The sequence below is a fragment of the Sparus aurata genome, chromosome 4 (genome assembly GCF_900880675.1).
Source record: "Sparus aurata chromosome 4, fSpaAur1.1, whole genome shotgun sequence".
Lineage (NCBI taxonomy): Eukaryota > Metazoa > Chordata > Actinopteri > Spariformes > Sparidae > Sparus > Sparus aurata.
In genome coordinates, this window is record NC_044190.1 from 21047726 (window position 1) to 21071283 (window position 23558).

At 38.3% G+C, this 23558-nt stretch overlaps 1 protein-coding gene across 2 annotated transcripts in view; it reads right to left on the bottom strand.

Moving 5' to 3' along the window:
• gpc6a (glypican 6a) overlaps nt 1-23558 on the bottom strand; it is a 179905-nt gene that overhangs the window by 81805 nt on the left and 74542 nt on the right. For both annotated transcript variants that reach the window (XM_030414720.1, XM_030414719.1), the window contains exons 3-4: nt 19586-19977; nt 602-767 (exon numbers count right to left, since the gene is read on the bottom strand). In XM_030414720.1, coding sequence (XP_030270580.1) covers nt 602-767; nt 19586-19977 — 558 coding nt within the window. The remainder of the gene's footprint in view (nt 1-601; nt 768-19585; nt 19978-23558) is intronic.

Sequence of the window (23558 nt, forward strand, 5' to 3'; positions counted from 1 at the left end):
CACACAGTCTTCAGGGATGTTGCTTTGAAAAAAAAAATAAAAAAATCAAAATGTCGCCCCATTTAAAAAATCTGGAAGTGTGGGCGGGAGGATGGGATTGGGGTACATAACAAATAAAGCATTGATCCAGAGGGAACACTCCATGTGCCTCCTTGGTATCCATTTAACAGGAGGGCTTACAGCAGCCAGCTACTTACAGCCTGACTGAAGTGCTATATTACTCACCATGCTCAGCTGGAAACACTATAGAAAATGTGTTTGCCTAGGATCTGCTCTCCTTTATCAATCCCAAACAGCAGGGACTAGAGCTTTAAGTACTATGCCAGGGTTCCAGCAATAGCAAACAACATTTCAGACGGAAAAAAAAGAGGAATGGTCGCACAAATAAGATTTCAGTTTTGTCTCTGAAAATCCTTTAAAGCTGAATCTAACACAGCACATCCCACTGAATTCCCACAGAGACTATTCAGAGACACTGCCTTGGAAAAGTAACATGCTGACTTAGAAGTGCAGGCTCAAGTGCACACGCACATACATGCAGACAGAAAGACAGACAGACAGACCTTCAAACATTACAAAGAGAAATCGAGAAATGTATTACCAATGAAGAGGTTCCATTCAGCATCTAGATCCGCCTGGTTTGCCAGGCAGCCCCTCATCACGTTGTGACAGTAGTTGTGACAGGGTTTCAGCCCGGGCATGCCCCGACAGTATGGACAGTACAGCATCTTGGTCAAGGCTCTGACACACGCTGGAACAACATTCACCTAGGGAACAAAGAAAAGCCCTTCAGTTATGTCAAGACCTTTCAAAGCTCATTAAATCTCTGTAATTGTTGGAGAGAGAAGTGGAGTTGAAACAGAGTAATGTTGTCGGCAAGTTTCCACAGAAACCACTGCATACCACTGTCAGCATCAACAGAAAATAATGCAATTCCCAGCTGAAACTTCAGGGGAAGAAGAAGTCAGACGCATTACAACCTTTGACAAACGTCCCCACACAACACCACTTCTTCCGAAACTTGAAATCTGAAAGCCCACCAGATGAAACTGTGTAACGAGACGAGGTTTACAACTCTGTCCATCTCCATTCCCTGTGAAGGCTGTGCCTTTTGTTGTTGGGCCATATTATTGTCCCGGCGTGAGTGAAAGCGACAGAATTCTCACATCTGCTTCCCCTCAGAGGTGGGGAGGCAGAACGCAGAGTACATCTGATAATTGGCCTGTCAGGCCCAGTATTCATGCTTGACTTTAGATTTTGTCCAGCACACACCCTGGAGACTTCTGATGGGTGTGTGTGTTTGTCTGTGAGGGGAAGGTTGGCAGATCGGTCAGTGGTAGGGCCAAACAACTGGAGTCCATTTTCTTTAGTTAAAGGATTTAGCTGATGATGGAAGAACCAATCGACCCATCAAAGAAAAATTACCTTGAGGAGACAGTTAAAAAAAAAAAAGGAAACAACGTTCATGTTCATTCATCAGATCAACACAGTGATTGATTTCCTGATCCTAAAAGTCGGGTCAAGTCAAGTAAGTGAGTATTTCAGCGCACTCACCGCAATAAGATGCAAGCAGTTAATGTTTCTGCAAACCACAGATAAGTCAGAGGTGGCCATTTTTTCCAGAAGTGGCATATCACGTTCACATTACGTGCTTGTTAGTGGGCTTTCACATCAGGATGAGGAGGGGGTGGTGTTATTGTAAGCTACAAGGCTGACAAACGGGCAACTGCAGTTTGACTCCACGGGGACATTTCCAGCTGTGTTACTGCCCACCAAAACCACCCATTTTTCATGTTTTATTGGCAACAGTAAAAAGTATTTTAAGCCAAACCATGTCGTTTCGTAACCCTAACCAAATGTTTTTTTGTGTCTTAACCTAACCAGAGCATAAGCGCAGCGTTATGAGAGAAACCAAAAAATCAACCTAAACAAATGTAAAGTTGCAACATAAAGAAACCTTCGTTTAAAACTTATCTGTAATTTTGCAGTAATATACTTAAAAGCAACATGTTTGCCTTTTATAACTTCTATTTTGTATGCCCTAGCATCAAAAAGGGCCATCATTTTACTGTAGTCAGCTGAGCCAAGCACTTACTAAACGCACACACCATTGGACTGAGTGGGCTTGACACTTGTTCCATAAAAAGGCTTGCTTTATTTTACACATTATGTCACTGCCAGTCATTATCCAGCAAATCAGTTTAAAGTGAATAAAAATAAACCCTGAAAATCTCAAATTACACATGTGCCTTAAAGGGTTTTTAATCTACACAACCCCAGACGCACTCTGCCCCCAGACCCTCGGTTCAGATAAAAAACTCTGAAAAAGAAAGAAACCCAAGACGGGAGCAAGACAAAGGACAGAGACATGCAATTAAACTAAGGTTTTACTATGCTGAACATTTTGTGCCTTAACCATTTTTTTCTTTGTCAGAATTATCATTGTTAATTAGACTTTTGTGAATAGTACTACAGTTTGAAGAAAAAAAAGATCAGCATGCAGAGACATGAAACACAAAGCCGGGGGATAGAAATACATTTGAAGATAACAAAGTGAGATGGACCTGCAAAAGGAAAACAAGATCAGTGCACTTTTGTAGTTCCATGGCAACACCCGATGGCATACTATGACAACCGGCTTCTGCTCCGAACCTTGGAGTTTGTCTTAGATTTTATGAAAAATGACCAAAACCACCTGTGCGAGCACAGATGTACACGTGATGTGCGAAAATAAGTGTGACAGAGAGGAGGAAGACAGAGATGTACACTATTAGCACACTTGCTTCCTCTTCTGCTTGGCAGCCGGCTACAGGGTTCAAATGAACCATCTCTGACATTTGCAATCTGCCGCTGACATCACGCGATGTCTTGTAAGAAGGCCATTAAACAAGGTTGCTAGCTGTCACTTCCACCTCTGCGTGTCATCCGCCGGCATGTACTCTTGTAAATTGTTTATATCAGTCTAGAGAGCGTGGTTAACATATGGAGATTTATTACAAATAAGATTCATGCGATGTAACACATTTCACAGCTGACATGCATGGAAACTGTTTATGTGTCAAGCTTCTGTGGCATCACGACAGACAAAGCTGAACTAATCTGAAGCATCTAATGGAGCTTTTGCCGGTTTTTAAGATATTACTTCACGATTAAATAAAAACCAAATTAATTGCTCAGAGGTGACATTATTTGTGGGTGTGCAGTGCCTACATTATTTCTGTTTCTTGTGAAAAATGGAGTTGAACTAATGGCCAACAAAATTTAATTTAATTTAATTCAGTTAACCAGCTTGCGGGAGAAAAGAAAAATGCTTTATAGGAAACACTTTACTTGAAGACCCCCTAATATAAGCAGTAAACACACATTTAATGAAAGGCTGTAACATACTTTCATGCAGTTGTATAAGGCTTTAAAGACATTTTTAGGTGTTTATCAATGGAGAGTTTGCCTCAAAAGGGACACCTTTTAAAACATATTTCATATTATTGCAACCGTTTTTTAACTGTACTGCCATTCAATATCTGTTTAAACATCAGCCTCCAATATATATAATATAATAACCATCAGTAATAATGGTATTTTATGATAACTCAGAAGGTCAAGTATCCATTCTTCACGACTGCTGGCCCCTCACTGTTCAAGGATCATAGTTTGGTAATATTCTCATTGTTGTAATATATAATAATCATTTTATCACACATTATAATTACTATCAAAATGCATTTCAGTGTTGTTAGAAGTCACTGAAAATGGCAATTAGGTGCTTTAAGTAAAGTAGTAAAATCCCTCTGTTACAGGCAGAAACAACAAGCTGTCCCCACAAGCTGTCAATGTTTGCTGAATACCAACATATTTACATACAATTAACAGATTACCTCTACTTCACATAATTGAATTGCACAGTAAATGTTCATAATGCATTATAAACATCGGTGCAATTGTGACTTCTTATTATTGTTTTAAAACAATATATGCAGAGACTGTGGTTGAAAAACATACATATATGTATATGTATATATATATATATGTATATATATATATATATATATATGTATATATATATATATATATATATATATATATATATATATATACACACACACACACACACACACAAACATATATATATATATATATATATGTGTGTGTGTGTGTATATATATATATACACATATATACATATACACATAGACACATATACACACACGCATACACAGCGGAAGATCATATAATAAAAATTGTGCTATAAGTTCAGCCTCCATGGACCTGTCATTGTTATTAGACCTTATGTAACACAGTAACTGCTGTTTAATTTCTAAATCTTTCCCAGGCAGTGCTGAAAGAAGATGAAAAAAGAAAAAGGAAGTGCAAACAGAAAAGAACTGGCTGTGGAGGAAGCCAAAAATGCTGCCAAAGATGTGGACAAGCAAACATCAAGCAAACAGGGAGACAGATACAGATGAAACAGACGGACAGAAAACCAGACAAGACACTCAGAGACGAACAGAAGGAGCAGGCAGGTGCTATCGCCACATTTGGACAGAGAAACAGGACCAAAAGTAAGTGCCAATCAGAGTGTTTGTTTTGGAGAATACTGCCTCTCATTTTCTCAGATTTCTTTTAATTGCAGATAAAAACTTAATGCGCTCTATGATGGTGTATTTTTCTTAAAGTATCTGTCATTGGAGATGAACGCAACGGACACAAATTAAGTTCCTTTTATCCATTCATTTACTGAATTACAGTGATTGTACAGCTCTCAGTATGGTCATTCAGTGCACACACTACTACTCTCTACGCCGACAATATCAGTATCACACCGAATTAATGCACCGAATGTTGGTGCAATTCACTAGAGTACTGTAACTGAGACAGTTTTTAGATTTAAATAGATACACACTTTTTTGTGTCACTGTGGCATTTACATACCTCGCACTTTCAAATTAGGTGTAAGGGGAAAAAAAATCCCCCGTTTGAAAACGTAATGACTTGTGGAACAAACGAAACTTGGATTTATTTTTAGAAAACACAGAGGGGCAATATCATTTCAATCAAGGACTGCATTTCCACCTCGACCTGAATCACTGTGCTTCTCTGGCAATCCCTCTCCCTCGTCAGTGTCTCAAACCCCACAGATTAAATATAACATTTTCCTATCAAGCCGTTTGAATCATTTTACTCCACAGGATCATTTGCATATAAATATATTTGCTACAGTGACAAACGAAGGAGACAGCGAGAGCTTGTCCCTTTTGTTTTCTCTGTTGGCTCAGCCCCACCCAGTCACTGTACCTGGGCAAGGACATTAAATCCAGTTTAGAGCACAATCATAAAACAGAAAACCAGTCGACAGGATGACTTTGGAATATATTCACGTAATAAATTCAGCGCTCCACTGCTGGGTTATAAGCGATAGCAGCATCACAGAGGACCCTAATGAAAATATAGTGTACTGTGTCATCTACTCAACATCAGCAAACCATTGCCAATGTCATTTTGTACGATTTAATACTATCATACCTTTGCTTCCAACTTGTACAATAAAGTACAGTACTTATTCATGAGGATATTAAATAATTCAAAAAAAAAGTTCTGGGATTAATCTGTTCCTGTCAATTCAATTAAACTTGGCCCAGTTTCTAGACAGCCTATTTAAGAGACACAGAGGAAACACTGGGAGAATCTTCCTAACTATAGACCTGTTTCAACCACACTCTCTACATGCAGTGTGGCTTGTCAGTAGCAAAATAAAAAAACAAACAAATTCATACAGCAAATAGGAAACGTGTTTTAAGCTGCCCTTGAGCTTTTTTAAAAAAAAAATTGCATGAAAAATGGTGCCTCCTAACGCAATTATCTGACAGTGTTTTCTTTCTTTCTTTCTTTTTTTTAAAATCATTGCAGTTACTGTGCCCAGCAGTGGCTGGGTGCCCTGGATGAAGGGTAATCTGATAATCTTGTTAGCTCTTATTTACAGTTGAGTGGATGGGATATTTCACAGCAGGCTGAGGGTAGGGCTGGTGAGCGAATTGCCTCAGATCCAGAGCGAGATTAAGACACTAATCTACTCATCGGATGTTTAAGAGCTGTGATAACACTGCATGGAGAGCATATGTGAGTTTAAGCAGCAGTGGAAGAAGTAGTCAGATCCCCTACTTAATATAAAAATAATATAATTTATATTGAAACTAAAAGTACCCATAATGCTGAAAAAAATAATATTACATGTTATTGTCAAATGAATGCATCAACGTGTCAATAGCTTTTTACTGTTGGTTGAGTTTTATGATGTATTATTTTGGCTAGTTTTTGCAAAGCTAAAGCTGCATACTCTATAAGCCTGGAATGTTAATCTGTAAAGTACTTAAAGCTGCTGGAGTAAAAAGTCAAATGTATACCACCGTATATGAGAGATTGAATGAAAATACACAAATAAAGCACCTCAAATTTGTAGTTAAAGTGTCCATGAGTGCTTTCACTTTAATTGCATTTTGTTGTTAATACTTCACTAATTTAAATAATTTCCCCCTGGGATTATTAAAGTATTTCTGATTCTGAATTTCATTTCATGTAAGGTGTCACACATAAGAAATGGCCACACAAATAATGGCAGCATATCACATGAGTTCCCGCTAATTGCTACTAACACTATTCTCTTCATACATCCATGACTGTAGCTTCAGTTGCAGTTAGTCAGACTACCAGTGTAGGAGTGTTGGTATTTACACTGCCACAGGAGCTTTGGAGAAAGAGGTTTTCAGACTTGCTAGCATGCTAACTCAAGTAGAACGTCAAAACTGCTTACATCATACTGATGATTTAAGTTAGTCTTTGAATGTTTTAAACTAATGTTTTTACATATTGCACTTTTAACTAACATTTTAAATGTCAGACTTTAAATTGTAATGGACTAATCTTCAGTGCAGCACCTGAGGCAATGTACCAAGTTGTATTTAGTGTTTTGTAGAGAAACACTCCACTTACGACCGAGAGCAGCGTGAGGCATAAACAGCAGCCTACCCATTAGCCTGCTGCTTCAGAGGAGCAGCTTGTAGATGTGGTTAGCCATTCAGCCAGACTCCTGATGTGAGCATTAACTTTATTGAGGATTAAACATGTAAGAATATAAATGCAATGAGCCTGAGCAATAATAAAGCGAAACCATTTCTAATTTTCTCCCATGAAAGCCGCAGTAGGGAGCCACCTGAATTCAGTATCAGTAATAAGGCACATCTAACAGAACTGAAACATCAGGATGAAAAGACATCCAGTCTCAATATTATCTCAAGATAACTCTAAAAGACAGTCTTTGAAGATATCACCTTGTCTATCCGACAGGGTGTCGTCACACACATATGGCGTGACCTCCCTTTAGGGGTAACAGAGTGGGAAGATCGCAGACGATGGAAATTGCTTTGTGCCACAAAGTAATGAAGTTGTGAGAAATGACAATGACTTCGCAAGCAACCAAGGCCAATCAAGGGGAACACTAGTGGGACGGAAAGACTGTCGCCAAAACATTGTCTCAATAGTTCTGTCATAATTATTGTGACAAGATGCGTTGCTTTGCACTGATTGGACATGGATGTAAGACTGCATTGCTGCCCCAGTGTCCCCGCTCAATTCCACAGCCATTAGTGTCAATGGCAATATGAATGATCTGTCACTGTGCAAATCAGACGACCATCTGCTACCAGGAGAAACATGTGCCTGGTCGCAACAGAACGTCTGTGTATAAACTCCACTTAAGGTCTTATTTCTTCCTCACCAAAGTATTACGGCAAAGGTTGTTGCAATGAACATCTGAAAGTGTTTCTGAGTATAGAGAAAACATCAGCTGTATGCTCACAGAAGGCAACAGTAAACCTTTATACACTAGCCTTCTGCTGCACTGACAAGTGAGCTAATGATTTTTTAATCATACCGTCAGATGGAAAAAGAAAAAGGGGAAGAGTAAACTGGAGCGAAAACGAGACAGTTAATCTGCTCGACAAACATGATGTCAGTCCATAGTTAAAAGATCTATTTCCAACTGTAATGCAGTGAAATATATATGATGGTATGTTTGCATGCTTTTGTCGAGGTTTGTGTTTCCAAAAATAAAAAAAGCTCATGAATCACAACTGTTTATCACACAGTGAGGTGTTAAACACAGCTCCTTGTGGCTTTGCTTTAGCTTTTAAGTAAACATTGCACAAAGTTTATATCTCCATTTAGGAGACTCAGTACTAGTTGCCAGAGAGTAATATCTTAATTGTTGTCCATTACATTTAACCGACAGCTGCGTTTAGCTGTTAGACTAAGGTTTTACATGAACAGGCAATGAGCTCATAAAACTTGATGTGCTGTTAAAGTCGACCTCGGTGCAGTAGTAAGAACAGATACTTCTCAAGGATCACATTGACGTGATCTCTCTCCAGCCCGGAGGTGCAGTTAATAAAGAACAGGTTTAAAGTAGGCCGAGACCAGGGAAAAAACTAATTATTAAACATTCCTGAGGCAAAAATGTACTTTAAATGATTTAATTATTGTCATAGTATGCCAAATCTTTGGTTACTACTAGAATAGGTTTACAAGTTTTAGGGCTCAAAAAACAAGACACTCTTTCTTAGCTCCTGTCTCCATTGGGACTACTTATTAGGCATTTCAGGAGTAGGGTTTTTTGTGGGAGAGAGGAGCTTCTATGTAAATCAAAAGAACACATCATCTTTCTTTTACTGTCCATCGCTACAGCACCTCTATTCCACCTCCATTTTAACCCCGTCTCTTTAAAAACCCCTTCCCAAAAATCCCAATCTGCTCTTATTGGTCAGCTCTCTCAAATGCTTGAGCAGGCACCTTCCACTCTGTTTCCGTATCAACTCTGACGTTTTTTGCAAAATACCACCGTGCTGAGGGAATGTCTTTGGGCATGGACTGTGCAGTTGTGACATCACAACCTTACAGAAGTCATGACTGTTCGCTTGAAGGCATTCTGTGGATTGAGCGTTCTGATAATTTCACATCATTTATATATACAGCACCTAGACCTGGTGTGTTATTAAAAAAGACATTAATCAGACAATGTTTACTTTCTAACATTTGGGACCTTTAGAAAATAACTCTTTGTGATGGGAAAAATAAACCAAGCGTAGAGCAGGCAGAAAGCAAAACAAAACAAAAACTTAGTAAGCCTTTACTACAGCTTTCTAACTGAAATTACTAATCAGCACTGTTTTTGCTGATGACTCTCTTCCTTACTTCTCATTTCTCTGAGTCACCCTGACATTAATAAGTAAATGAAAGAGTATAATTTGCCCAACATTTCATTATAAAACACATTAATATCGTTTCGGCACATGAAGTCATTGAAGAACGAGCTGTCAGGCAACAATACATGCTTTGGTAGCGCAGGAACAATGTTTTGATGGAACTCTACCACTTTCCAGAGAAGTGTTTTCTTTCCTTTAACCATGAGGATGATCTGACCTAAGCTGAGTAGTTTTAGCTGCCTAAACATGGTCACATTTGAATTACGAGGCTGCTGGAGCAGAAAATGTTCACAAGTTGTCCTACTTTGCATGTAGGTTTGTTGAATCTGCCTCCACTAGTCCTTTATATTTTTTCAAACTCATGTGTACCTCACAGGTGTAGAGAATGCCTGTGCAGTTACATCCTGAAATGCTGATTAAATACAGTTCTTTAGATATTTGGAAACCGGCTCTATGTTTCAGTCCAGCAGAACTGCACTGTGTATCTCTTGGCAAAGCACAGTTTGCTAGAGCAGCTATACAGAGATCCACACAAATACATGGAGATGCCCAAATATATTTGCTGTCTTAAACCACAAACATGCCAATTCAGGACTGCATTAAGAGACTGGAGAGTGGACTTAAGATAAGCAGCTGGGTAAACTTGAGATTGATATTAATCCTTCAGTACATACAGTCACAGGCCGTGCACAATATGACAGTGTGTGCACTAAAGTTGTCATTGATAATAAAACACGGGCCGCAGCACTATGTACTCTCATTAATCACACCTCCTTTCTGTGCATCTCTGTGAACTTTGGAGCCCCCCCCTCCACTCAGCATGTTAAATGTAAGATGGAGCCAAAGACAATTCCACAGAGGCTGCACTAAAATCAGTTGCTGTCAAATCAATGAATGTCTGAGACTGACAGAATAATCCACGTGCGAGCAGCTGTGCCTCCGTGAAACAACACAGTGGTACTTGGCAGGGCCCCTGTGACCCGTACGAGTCAGCTCAAGTGTCTGTCTTTGCCGAGGCATAGGATTGCCCCACTGATCTACCCTGACATGTACCATGTTATGTGGCATGTCTGGAGCAGCAGTTGGGGCTGTTTCTTTAATTTACCAAGACAAGTGCAAACATGTTAAAAGCTAAGCCCACGCTGCTCGATGACTAGACACAGTGTACCAGGAGCCGTGCGCCGTCTCTAGTGGCTACAAGACCTGCATATACTATATCTTTATCCATCTGCCACGGTGCCTCCTGAATTAAAGCACAGCACTCACCCTGTGTCCATCTGACTCTGAAGGTCTGCAACCCAGCCTGAATGTCAGGGGCAAACAGGTCTCCTGTGGCTGCCAAGAAACCTCTGGACAAATGTCACAACATCGGAGCTGACAACCAGTCTGTAAGTGCTTGTTAAATAAAGATGTGGTGCCATACACTTTTAGTCAAGGTGCGAGAAAAAAGTAGTCATCAGATGTGATCTGGGTTGGCACAGGCCACTGATGTGCCATTCCTTTACCCAGTTGCTGATGCAGAGGGGATATTTTCTTGAATGTCTTGATGTAAAAATGTGTTGGATATTCCCTCAGTTTCCCCTTCCTTTTATATTTGGTCTACATATACTCAGTATCAGGTTTCCAGAATGGGTATCTTTTAGAGTTTTCAATATAAAAATGGAAGAGCCTATATGGTAGAGTATACTGTATATTTCTTTATTATCCTTTCATATCATGTCCTTGTATTTCAGACTACATGCTGTCTTTCATTTTTTCCAACAGTCTGCAGTTCACCACAGATCAAAATCTTTTAATTAAAAAGGACATCTTTGGTGCTGCACATTTCCCGATGACGTGCCAACCTTTTTGAGCCAGTTGCCATCTGCCGTCACAGCACTGTGGCTGAGGCCTTATCCCCAGCAAGCTGTGTGAGCTGAGAGCCAGCGAGAGAGAAGGAGACAGTCAGAGAGGGAGAGAAGGGGGATAGAGAGAAAGTGTGTGTGTGTGTGTGTGTGTGTGTGTGTGTGTGTGTGTGTATGTGCTTCTGTGTGTGTATGTGAGTGGGAGTCTGAGAGGGAAGTTTGTCTGGTGCATCTGTAGAAGAGGCCTCGGCTGAGAAACATGGATGGACAACACTCCCTTATGGAGGAGGTCACTTAATCTGCCCCTGAGCAGAATTGTTCTAGCTCACTGTCGGGTTGTGCAACATATTCATCTCAAATACAGAATGTAAACTACAGGAGACTCATGTAGTTCACATAAAGGACACTGTGATACACTTTCCCTAATTAAACATGGGCATTTGGTCTTTGTGTCCCTTTTATTTGTGACAGAATTTGTACATACACAGTAAGTGTGAGCACATTGACTTGGCATTGCTTTGTTTTGCCATAGAGATTATGGGCAACTCACTGGGTGTGATTTAGTTATATACGAAACTACAGTAGTGGAGGAAGTATTCAGATAATCCACTTTAACTGGAAAAAGGCAAGATTTTCTGCCTCAACGCGTTATTCTGAAGCAAATACTGATTGCACAAGGCAATGGATAAAAAAAAATGAAACCCTTTGTGTTTGTACTGGTTACCTATAAACCTCGCTGTCACCATACAACTGTGCTGTATAAAGTCCTGTTTTGACTTTGTTGTTGTTATTTGTAACTTTGAGGAAAAATGGAAATGATCCAGTTGTCTTTTGCCACTTGAAGTAAATGTAATCTGTAACAAGTTAGTAAAAATACAAAAGTGTTAGTAGCTGGATTTAGTTTAATTACTGAAAGTATCGAATACATGTAATACTTTTGAATGTGGAGAATTATATATATCATATTGTTTAATTATAATTATTGATGCATCTGCGTATACATGACTTCAATTTAAGATTATGTAAAGGTGGGTGATATTTTAAGCTCCAATAACTATCTGTTGATTTTATTTTGTATTATCAATATGAATCTGCAAGTATTTAAAAATCCAAAATCAAATAATACTCGCCTGATTTGTAGTGGAGTTGAAGGACAGAGTAGTTGAAAATGGAAATATTAAGTATAGTACAAGTACATAGAAAATATTATTAGTACAGTACTTGAGTTAATGGAATTAGTAACTTTCCACTGAACATTTTCGCAATTGCCTTTATTTTAAAGTAAGAGTAACTTCTTTCATTAATTTATCAATAGTTTGAACTCTTTTTTTGTAAATTAGTTTAATTATTTACGTCATAGGTGATGACATCAAATTACTTATATTGTTTGACCAACAGCCTTTACATTTATGAATGAAGATCAACTAATCATTGGCTGAACATGACCCACTGCAAAGTGCTAATTAAACATGATAAATGTTCATGTATATCATTGTTTACATTGCTGCAATAGTTTTATGGAACATTTAACATTGAAGCAAAAAGCATCTGAAATGCTTAGTGAAGCTGTTTTTCTTTTAATTAAACTCTGCATTTCATACAAAAAGAATAGAGTACTCAAAGAGTACGTAAACACACTAAAAAGCACTGGCTTTCTTCGACATGAGTGTCCCATAATGCACTGCACAAAGGAAATAGAAGAGCTATTCACAGCGTCAGTACAATTAATATTCATTGTAGGTGGTTGTGGGACAATTAAAGAGGGAAACAAAAAGTTCTTTGTTAAAAAAAAGTACTCCATCAAAAGAAGCAGGTTGCAGGTTTTTGTATACTAACTGTAAGTATTCTTCTCTATGAAAATGACTAATACATATTGCATAGTAAGTTCTGATAGAAATGAGACATAACTACTTGCAGCTACTTGCTCTGTGGCAGGAAATAGCACGATACAAGTGAAAGAATATAAAGATTTGTCCATTTCACCAGGTTCCATTCAAATAGCGTTGGTTGTTTAAATCCACACAAAGCCCACGAGTTGTTTGTCAGCCACTTGTTTGTGTTTCCATCACTTTATTCCCATTTATAGTTTGTGAATTCAGAGCACTGACACTGTTGTCTGAGTTTGTACTATTGAGTTTTGAATCCACTTCACTGGTTTGCTTGACAGTGAGTAGGCTTAACTGCTAAATGGCAGCAAGTATATTAAGTCGAAAAGACCAAAGTCACTCTAGAAACGGTGGAAACCACATGGAATCCTGATATTTCTAACATGTCAGCAGAGACTGCTGTAATCCTGCAGAGCATTAATCTAAGGTAAATGTTGTATAAAGATTGGAAGCTGCAGTGGAGCTTAATATCAAATTATCTGACAGTTTGTGATAGGAAATGAGTGTATAATGAGATCAACATGACAGTGTAAGCCATCAGGAAAAACAAATCCCTCAGTACGAAATACCTTTCTTCCTTCTATCATCATGACTAAATATGCACCGCTGACTAGGCTGGCCTCGCATGTGCATGCAGAGTGAGTGATAAGTGCTCTAAATGCCTGAACTTTAAACCTTTCAAAGGGTCCAAATCCCTGCAATCTTCCCTGAGCAGGACTTAGTATGGTCAGACTGTGTTTTAAGTACCCCCAGGATAAAACTCTTAATGGTCATCATAAACTGTAATCCAGAGAGATTCTGCTCTTAATCCAGGATTGAGGTCCAGGAAACTGTTCAGTGCAAGTCAAGAGCAATCCCATTTTATGAAGTGATATCTCCCCTATTCTGACTTCCCTGCATACACAGCCGTCGGTTAGCAGTAATTATATACAGCTCATCATCATTGGAGCATCATCCTGTGTCAAAGTAACATGGAAAATTGCACAGACAGATGGTGGAAAGCAGTAATTTCATATGAAAGGACGTGTTTGGTCAAATTAAAAACGTGATTTGGTTTTCCGAATTAGAGCCCAAACAGTGACTAGGAATGTCACGTTTCTCCAAATCCCTGAACTGATCAATTAATGATTTTATTGTGAATGTAAAAAGAAAATCCAGCACTGATGGGTATCCCATTGTTGGACTATGGCATCTGGATTTGTTAGGATCAACCGGTCATTGTTTTAATGCCCTGACAACAGTTTACTGTTACAATTTCAAGCTCTTCTTTAAAAAGACAGGGGTATTTTATCACAACAGCTTGAGTTTATCCTGGTGACTTCTTGATTAAGTTCAAGGCTAAGGTTAAGAAAGTTCAAATGATAGTTAACAAAAAAAAAGATTCCAGAGTTCAACAATAAATACCACCCTTTGGGGATTCAACAATAAAAGAAAGAAATTCAGTTTATTACATTGTTTCAATCGCTGAACTCTGTCCCGAGTGAACCACCTTCTCAAGCAAATCAATAAAGGATCTCTGGCAATGTTATCACTTTAGTTCAGTTCTTCCCCCAGAGTGAACCCTCTTCCCAATAGAAATCAATAAAGGATCTCTGGAGAGGAAAATAAACCCAGCATCTTTGACGCTGTTGGAGTTACCTCAAGTACCGGCCGCCAGTTGGTTGTCTTCAGGTACACAGGATAGTTAAGCGTCTGGAAGTGCAGCTGCAGGCTACCAGTAAGCCAGCTGAGCTATCACATTTGAAGTATTATTTTTTACACAGATGAAGAGGGAGAAAAAACCCGAAAAAAAAACAAAAAAAAACAAACAAACAATGTAATTGCTGATGACAGATTCCGGATCAAAATCGTGACACCCCTAGTGGCTAGTCAGAGACACTCACCAGAGGCCATGTACAATATACAATATACTTCACAACTGGAATAAAGAACTGTGCCATTCTTGTACCCAGTTGGTATTTTCTCATTGTAACTGTGTTAGTGCATTCAATTCAGTCATGGTGAAAAACAAGAGGAAGAGCTGAGAAGTTTTTATTGATAAGGACTCCAAAGGTTCATGGTAAAGTCTGCCCATATCCCCCACAAGTGCTCAATGGTGACAATGATTACCTGACTGCCATTTAGTCCCTAATTCTCAGTAAGTGAGGGTTTGAGGATGTTGTGTTCTACTATTGTCAACTCGATTTTAGCACCAAGAATTGTAAGTTCTGTCTTCATGACATGAATTTGCTGTGTTCTACCAACTTTATATATATATACATTTTCATCTAATGCACGTAAAACAATTCATTGCTGTGATACAAACATGACTTTTAAGCCACCATGGAGATGACATCCCTTAAAGACATATTCAATCTGCAAAGGAAGACCAACGTGCAATAGGGAAGCCCTATAAAAGCTACTAAATGGATGTTGTGAGATTATATTGGCAGCTAGACCAGCTATAACAATCGTATACTTCTTGAATATTAATGCATGGGGGATAACTATGTGAAAAATTTGATTATGTTACACATTGATTCAGTGAGATCTAGTGATTATGAGCTCATCTAATCAATTAATCATTGGGTAGGTAAACAGTTGTGTACGATGCTCATTACAGTTTCCCAGAGTCAGAGATGGTATTTTTTCCTTTGTTGTGTCAGACCAACAGTACGACCCCCAAAGATACTTACTTCAAAATTCTTTCTAAAAGAAGAAACTCAGCAAATCCTCACATTTTACAAGCTGTAACCAACGAAAGATTTGAGTTATAATTAAAAAAAACATTTTGAAGATTAATTACTTTTTAAATTTTTCTTCTCTGGTGATCTAATTATCAACTGGACAAACGCATTCTGCCTAATCAGTACTTTTACTTTACACTTTGCTGTAAATACTTTTGTTTTTACTTTTACTTAACTTTTCCTCAAGTAAAATTGAAAGGGAGGACTTTAAATTGACTATTTTCACACCATCATATACGTACTTTTCCTTTCTATCTAAATACCAACCCTGCTATTTGTACGTTATGACAGTTGCAGTAAACAGTATTCAACCTTAATGGCAGGTTGTGGCTCAAGACATTACAGGACGGTCTGTTTGTCACAGCTGTCACACAGTTGTGAGGTGTTTCTGAACATAGTTTGCTCATGAGTCATCCTCTAAAATCACACCAGCAGCAAATGGAGCCTTCTTCCATCAAGCATGTATATCCTTGTCTCCTATCTATATGAAATCAAATGCAAAGTGGCTTTTATACCATGTAGTATTTGGGCTTACATCTAGGAAGTGATGTAAGCCCATGGTATGTGCTCTATAAGTGTGCTGTGGCTATCTGTCGCTGAAAGCAGCGAGTACGGAGGGTGACACTCAGGTCAAGGTGATTTGTCACATCAAGCAACTCTTCACCTCGAGTTCTATGGTTGTTCACCAGCCTGACAGCCTTCAGCGATGCCACACTGTTTCCTGGCTGTGCTTCATAACTGATGAGAGAGCAGGGAGTATGGGATTTGATCCAGACCGAGGGTGCCTTATAGGCCTAGGACAGCTGTGTAGAGGTGCTCACTTAAAGTCTTCATATGCAATAAAATGCTATGCTACTGAGGACCAGTGTAAAGCTAGCTCTGTGGAAAGCTATAAGGTAACAGTAAACAATTCAAAATGACAAACTATTCAGAGACAATATAGAGCAGCAGGGAGGATGTAGCACATATTTACGTACTATCATGATGTAAATGCCCATAACTATGCGACAACAGTAGGTAAAGGAAGGAGGTGGTAATACTTCAAACTCGAAGATACGATAGTAATAAAGGTTGGCAATGGTTTAGTGTCTGCTCTAAAAACGAGAAATCATGATGAATTTAAATGTAGCCCTTTCTTGTGTCCCAAGATGAAATGGCTTTTTAAATTATTCCATTTCAAGTCAAGTTTGTTTGCCACTGGCATTCTTCCAGATTATAAATAGTACACATACAGTATGTTTTGAAAAATAATTATACATACCAATCATTTTCAGTCATAAACTGTGTACATTACATTAGAATGGTTACAGTAAAATACATTAAAGAGTCTCAATGTGCAGTTTACACGATCAACAGTAGCAAGAAGTGGTTTCTTCAACAGGCATTTTTAAGGTAAGGTAGTAATCGGTCTAAATTTAGGCACATAATTTGTGCATTTGAGCAACGAAAGATGGAGTGCTAGTTAAATACTATTGCAGTTAAATGTAGCCCTAAGCACTATGTTTGTATGTCAAGTCAAGTCAATTTTCATTTATAAAGCAATTCACAACAAAACTTATCTCATGACACTTATCAGTAATGGCATGTCTACACTACACTGTATACTCTTTAACTCATTGATTTACAGAGACACAGCATTTCCCCCAAGGAGCAATAAGATGGTGAGAGTGGCAAGAAAGAAATGGCTTTTTGTTGTTGTTTCGACTGTTAAACTAACTCTAAAAAGAGTAAAAGATTTACCACTCGACAACATTAAATGGATGGATTTACAATAAAAACATTTTTTATAAAACTTTAGTTTTGTAAAGTAACTGTAGAGCTCCAATGAACAATGAACACAATGAATTAATAATTTGCTGGATCTGAATAGTGAGAATTTAGGTTTTGAACTGACATTTCATAAATTATACTATACTGTATTATATTATGAATCAAGAAAATAATCATCAGATTCATCAACAACCACTGGTAGTTGATTATTGTGTTGGAACTGACTTTTTTGTAAGATAACAAACATTTATATGTGGTCATACACCTAAGTTGCGTTAAAATATGAAGCAGACAGTCATTTTCTGCTCGGTCTCTGGAAGGCCAGTGCTTAACACAGGGAGTTGGTTTAGCCTCCAACATAAGGATGATTAAAGCTCTTTCTCAAACTGAGCACATATCTCTTTTTTTTGCTCTCTCGCTCCTATTTTCCTTCTTTCCCCCTCTGACAATTTGTCTCCTCTGTTCAACTGAAAGGGACAGCGAGCTTCAAGGTAAAAAGCAGATAAAAAGGAATCTTATCTCTGCTGAACTCGGAAGACGTTTTTAAAACTCACTTTGAATTTGTTAAAAACTGCAGTTCTACATCATTTGTGTCTAATTGCTGGTGAAGAAATTGTTTTTGGAGGGGTCAGAAGTTTGCCCGACTAACGTTGTCATTAGACATTATTGGTAACGGAACAGAATTAGAAGGTGAACAAGTGATGCAAAACACCTAAATTTAGTTTCTATTTTTAAATGACAAATCCATGGCTATAGACCTGTGAAGGGTCTTCATGTTTCACACTCGTTCAAGGTGTTCAAGGGTGAAGAAGTGTGCAGTGTTTGTTTTCTTTCATCAAAACTGTCCTATTATGCTTTAAACTATCAACCAAAGGAATCACATCACAAAGTAACACGTTTGTGATGGATATAGCCAGGAAAAGAAAATAAAAACATAAAAATTAAAAATAAAATTTGGGTTAAGCTCTCTAAAGCTTCATCTTCCATATTTTTGTCAACTGTTTGAGTTTTCCAAGAAGCCATTCTGTATAAAACTAAACAAGCTGTATCCTTTCTGCCAGTTTTTGCATCTATTTCATAAAGCGGAGCTATGCAGCGCACCAACAACAGAAAACAGCTTTGATTATGTAATCTTCAGTTTAGATGTTGATAAAAAAAAAAAAACTGTTGCATAACTTTCTGTGTTTAAACCGGTATTAGAAAACATATCCACCAAGTCTTAAAAAAAAAAAAAAAGCATTTTAATCTCCAGCATTTGATAACGCTCTTAAAAACATATTTATTTTTCAGAATCTAATAAACCAGTTTTCTTAAACCAAACCTCACAAAACAACATCAGCAAAGAAAAACATCATTAATATCATCAAAAATAACTGTCAGCAGAGAAGAAGCCACTAACTTTTTCTGAAAGACCTTGTCAAAAAAGTAACAAAATGAGAGAAAAGCTGAAAACAAAACCACATCAGGAATCTCAGGGGAAATGCACTTTAATCTCCTCTAGTCTGCAAAGCTTTGCTCTCTGCGGGTGATTCTTCTGAAAAAGTGGAGCATACAGTGTGCTGTGTGCTGTGTTCTCCACCAGCCGGATGAAAAAAAGTCTCAAGTCTCACACTGGCCTCACACCCGGAGATCAAGTGTATCCAAATAACATCTTCATATGGAATCAAAATGCTTGTTCTTGATTTCTGAGCTTCTGATAAATAATTCAGATGCAATCTATTTCTAAAGAAGAATAATGTAAAGTCTGTGGAGAAGATTACAAAGACTTGTATAAAAGCATTAATAGTGCGAGTGAATCAGAAAGGAGTAGGTGGACAGAGTAATTGTAGTGTGCGTTTACTTTGGATGCGATATGCACAGCAGAAGAAAAAAAAGCATCGATATTAATAAATAAATGTTTGCATGAGCGCATCATATGGACTAGACTAATTTAAGACCCAATGAACACAGCCAAGTGTAAAAGAAGATACATATTCCATAAAATCTTAGTGAATATCTGCAATCCTTATGACTTCATAAGCAACATACACTGCTCAACAGCAGAGGGTCACTTCACAGCCATGCAACACAAAAAAACAAAAAAGTCATGAGAAGAAAATTAAATTCACCTTGGCAACCCTGTTGGCGACCTCCCGTCCCACCATTAGCCCCTGGACAAACGTCCGTGCAGCGATGAAGGCCCTGGTGACCTGCGCCTTCAGTTTCCTCGGCACGTCTCCAAAGGGCTTTAGCTGATCTGTGTATTTACTGACGCACTCCAGGTAGTCATCTGTGAAGTGATACTGGGAATTGAGCAACTGGAACATGCGCTCCAGCAGCCTGGACCAGAAGTCGTTCAGCATCTCCTCCAGGTTGACGTTGCCCCCCGTGTAGTAGCGCTTTAGCTCAGTGAACAGGTCCTGGAACACCTCTGAGTTCTGCATATACAGTTTCCCGTACGTCTTTGTGAACATGCTGTTGAGAGACTTCTCAGAATTGTCCAGCAGCTCCAAGAAAAACTCTAGATGGAGGAATGGTTTGGGGGAGAGGAGGGAGGGATGGAAAAGACAAACAGCTTGATTATTATGCAGATATTTACAGTCTCTGATGCCAAAAACCAGACAAAAGACTTCAAATGCATAAAGTCAAGGTATAGTCTTGGAGGTTTAACGTCTTATTTTATGGCTCTTTCTGCATATACAGGAACAATGTATAGCCGCCAACAATAGGTACCTGATTTGTGAAGAAAAGTCAGTCCAAAGCATTAATAATTTAATAGCAGAAATAATGGGCCACAAGGACTATGAATGATTAATGTAAAGGTTCTGACTGCATACTGTAACAAAATATTCATACGTTTTAGACACAGACACTAGTACATCCCGAGCCACCGCCATTATTCCCAGACGCATTAGTTTCTCAGTGAAACAATTTATTTGTCCACTGAGGCAGCTGCCCTATGAGCCTATAATTGAATATTGTTTTACAGTATCAAAAGCAGCTTCATTCACATTGAATAAACTGAAGAGTCTGGTTAAAGCAAGATACAACATTTTACGGTGAGACCGTGAGATCTGTTTTGTTTCTATTATTATATTTGCCATGGATTCAGTACACACAACTTACACCACGTAACACTGTCTGAACAATCCTTAAAGCCAAACCGAAATCTGAATTCTTCAATGAACTATGATTTGGTGGGCTTTTTTCCATGGTGTCCATTTGCAACCTTCCCAATTTGTACATGAATTTAAGTTTTTACTACACTCAGACAGTGAAAGCCAGCAAGCTAGACTAATTATTTTCCACTTGAATAGAGGATGCTAGTCAGCCTAGCTTTCTAACTTTATCTCTAGCTCTGACTCATTGTTCCTTGTTGGATCTCCCGCAGTACGACTGCGTTTCTTTGCGATTTGCCAAGTGTCAACTTGTGTGACTTATTCCCAGTAATTAGGAACCCAAGCATATGGAAGTTTATAAGACTTAACAGGGACAGGCTTGATTAATAAGGACGTCCCATCATAATGCAAACCTGTACATGGCTCTATCAGGCTCAGATCATTTGGAGGAAGGAAGCACAAGGTACTTTATTTGTGGGTCCTGCCACAACTTTGGAATTTCTGGACGAACTAAACTCTTTTAGCAATGTGACAGAACTGTTATTTCAACTACTGCTGAGTCAGTGGCACACCCCTGCACCCCTGTGTTTGTCACGCACTATACAAAGAATGGGGTCTAGCAAGCTTGAGCAGCCTTTCATGTGCTTGAATATGTTGATGGCAAATAACAGTAAACAAAGCACTAATTTTTCCCGTGACCTCAGCACTCTGTACATCACACCCTGAACGATTGCTGATTGCAAGGACTAACATATGGAGTAATCTAGGGAGCATTCAAATTACAGATCGGACAAAGAAACTGCTCACAGCGTCAATTGCCTGTGTGACAGAATTTAAGTGCCTGGTCACATAGATATTAGACCACTCAAATAACAGAATTAACATTGTCAGTTGAAACTACATTTAAATTACTCCTTTTGACCAACAAGTACACCAGTCAAAAGTTGTACCAGATGAATCCAATGCAGATTTCCTTCCACTTAGGTACGGTTTTACATCGTAAATTACTTCAAACATCAAGACATCAAAATGCACAAGTGCACCAACACAATTTAAATTTAACATTCACAGCAATTATATTATTGTTTCTTTGTCATCTGCCCAAGTGGCACTCTTCCATGTGAGCACCTGATCTCTTGAGCATTAACTGAGCCAACAAAGAGACAAAAAATAAAAGGAGAAAAAAAAGCAGCATTAGCTGGGGAGTATCACTGAAGCCTTGCTAATAGGATCCCATGTTCCCGGGTGCACAGGCGTCAATGTGGGGAAGATCATAACGCATCTCTCCATGCACAAATGTCAAATATTCCTCTTCCCCATTTTGTAAACAAACACTGAAGACATTTCACGTGTCATGCCTGCTAATAAACCAAACGAGAGCTCTTCTCCTGGTTGGGTATTCTGGCTGGCCGACATTTCTTTGCAATGATGATGAGAGCAGTTACACCTCTGCATGGTGGTCACATTTACTCCTGATAATACATATCCCTCCTGTGATAGCACGACTGTAAACCATAAGGCACGATGAATCATTTCATATGCAGTCTACCTTGTTTATAGTGAGGGAGGGCTATGCTGTATGTAATCAGCGAAAACAAGAATCTAAGTAATGTTTGATTAATACAAAGCATGGACATTTGAAGCGCACACAGAAGAATCTCAGCAGAAAATTTTTCATACACATTTTATCATTTTTGGTTTTTTATACAAATATACATAACATCTTATTTTGATCCATTTAGATTTGAAATAATTGTTTGGACTGTTAAGATAAAGTGCAAAAAGGTCAGTTAAAAAAACATATCAAAATAAATATTGACGTTCTATCATAGTTTATTTACGCTGTTTGACAGAAATGAGATATAACACAATTTACAACTTAAGACTAAATTGCAAACCTTGCTCTGATGGTTATCTTTGGAAAACAACATGTAAAGACTACTTTTTATATAGCACGAGTTTAAACAAACACAAGGTTACCAAAGTGCTGCACAAAAGGATAAAACAAAATGTTATCAAATATATATATATATATATATATATATATATATATATATATATATATATATATATATATATATATATATATATATATATATATATATATATATACACAGACACACACACACACTATAACAGATACTGTATTTAGTAAAAAGTGTCAACTGTTTAGGGCAAATTTAAACTAACTACTGACTGTAATAAGTGAATAATACAAACGGCCATTCTGCAGCTGTTTTGAAGTGTCAAACACTAAACAGTTTGAAACGGCTGAGACTAAAAACCTGAAGCCTGCCTGACAATCCACTGTTCTGTACAGTGTGCTAAACCTCCAGTGTGAGTGCAGAAGAAGCTTACTGTAATATGTCTGCATATCCTCGGAGTCCACATGCTAATGTAACCAGAGTTTTGGTTGCCCAAGATACAGTTTGTGTCAAACTGCTCTGGGATCCTCACCTGTTTTTTATAACTCGTTTGGTCAATTTTTTCTTTATGTTTTTATGAAATGGCGCACCATGCCCTACCCATAAACAGGTAGGAATGAAGTCCCTAGTCAGTCACTCTAGTTTCTTTGCAACTGTCTGACCTGCCATTACACCTACATTTGTTTAAATATTAGGAGCCTGCAGGGCCTTTTCATTCCATTTTTCCAATTAGAGCCGAATCAAGGACACGTAAGCCCCTGTGTATTGTGCATGGAATATTGTATCAGTGTTACCATTTTAATAGCTCTCAGGTTGGGTGAGAAATATCACAAAAGCAACAAAATATTCATATTATTTACTGTAGTTATATAAACAGACTCAATTTTGCTGACAGGTTTTCTTCCTCACTTGACTCTGAATGTGTCACTTGTCAAGGTAAATCATGACTTTACTCTGTCAAGCTGCTTTTCTTTAGTCTAACTTTTGCAGGTTCCTAAGAATGCTGTGGTGACACAACAAGGGTGAGTCCAACCACTCAGAGCGGATCTTCAAGCATA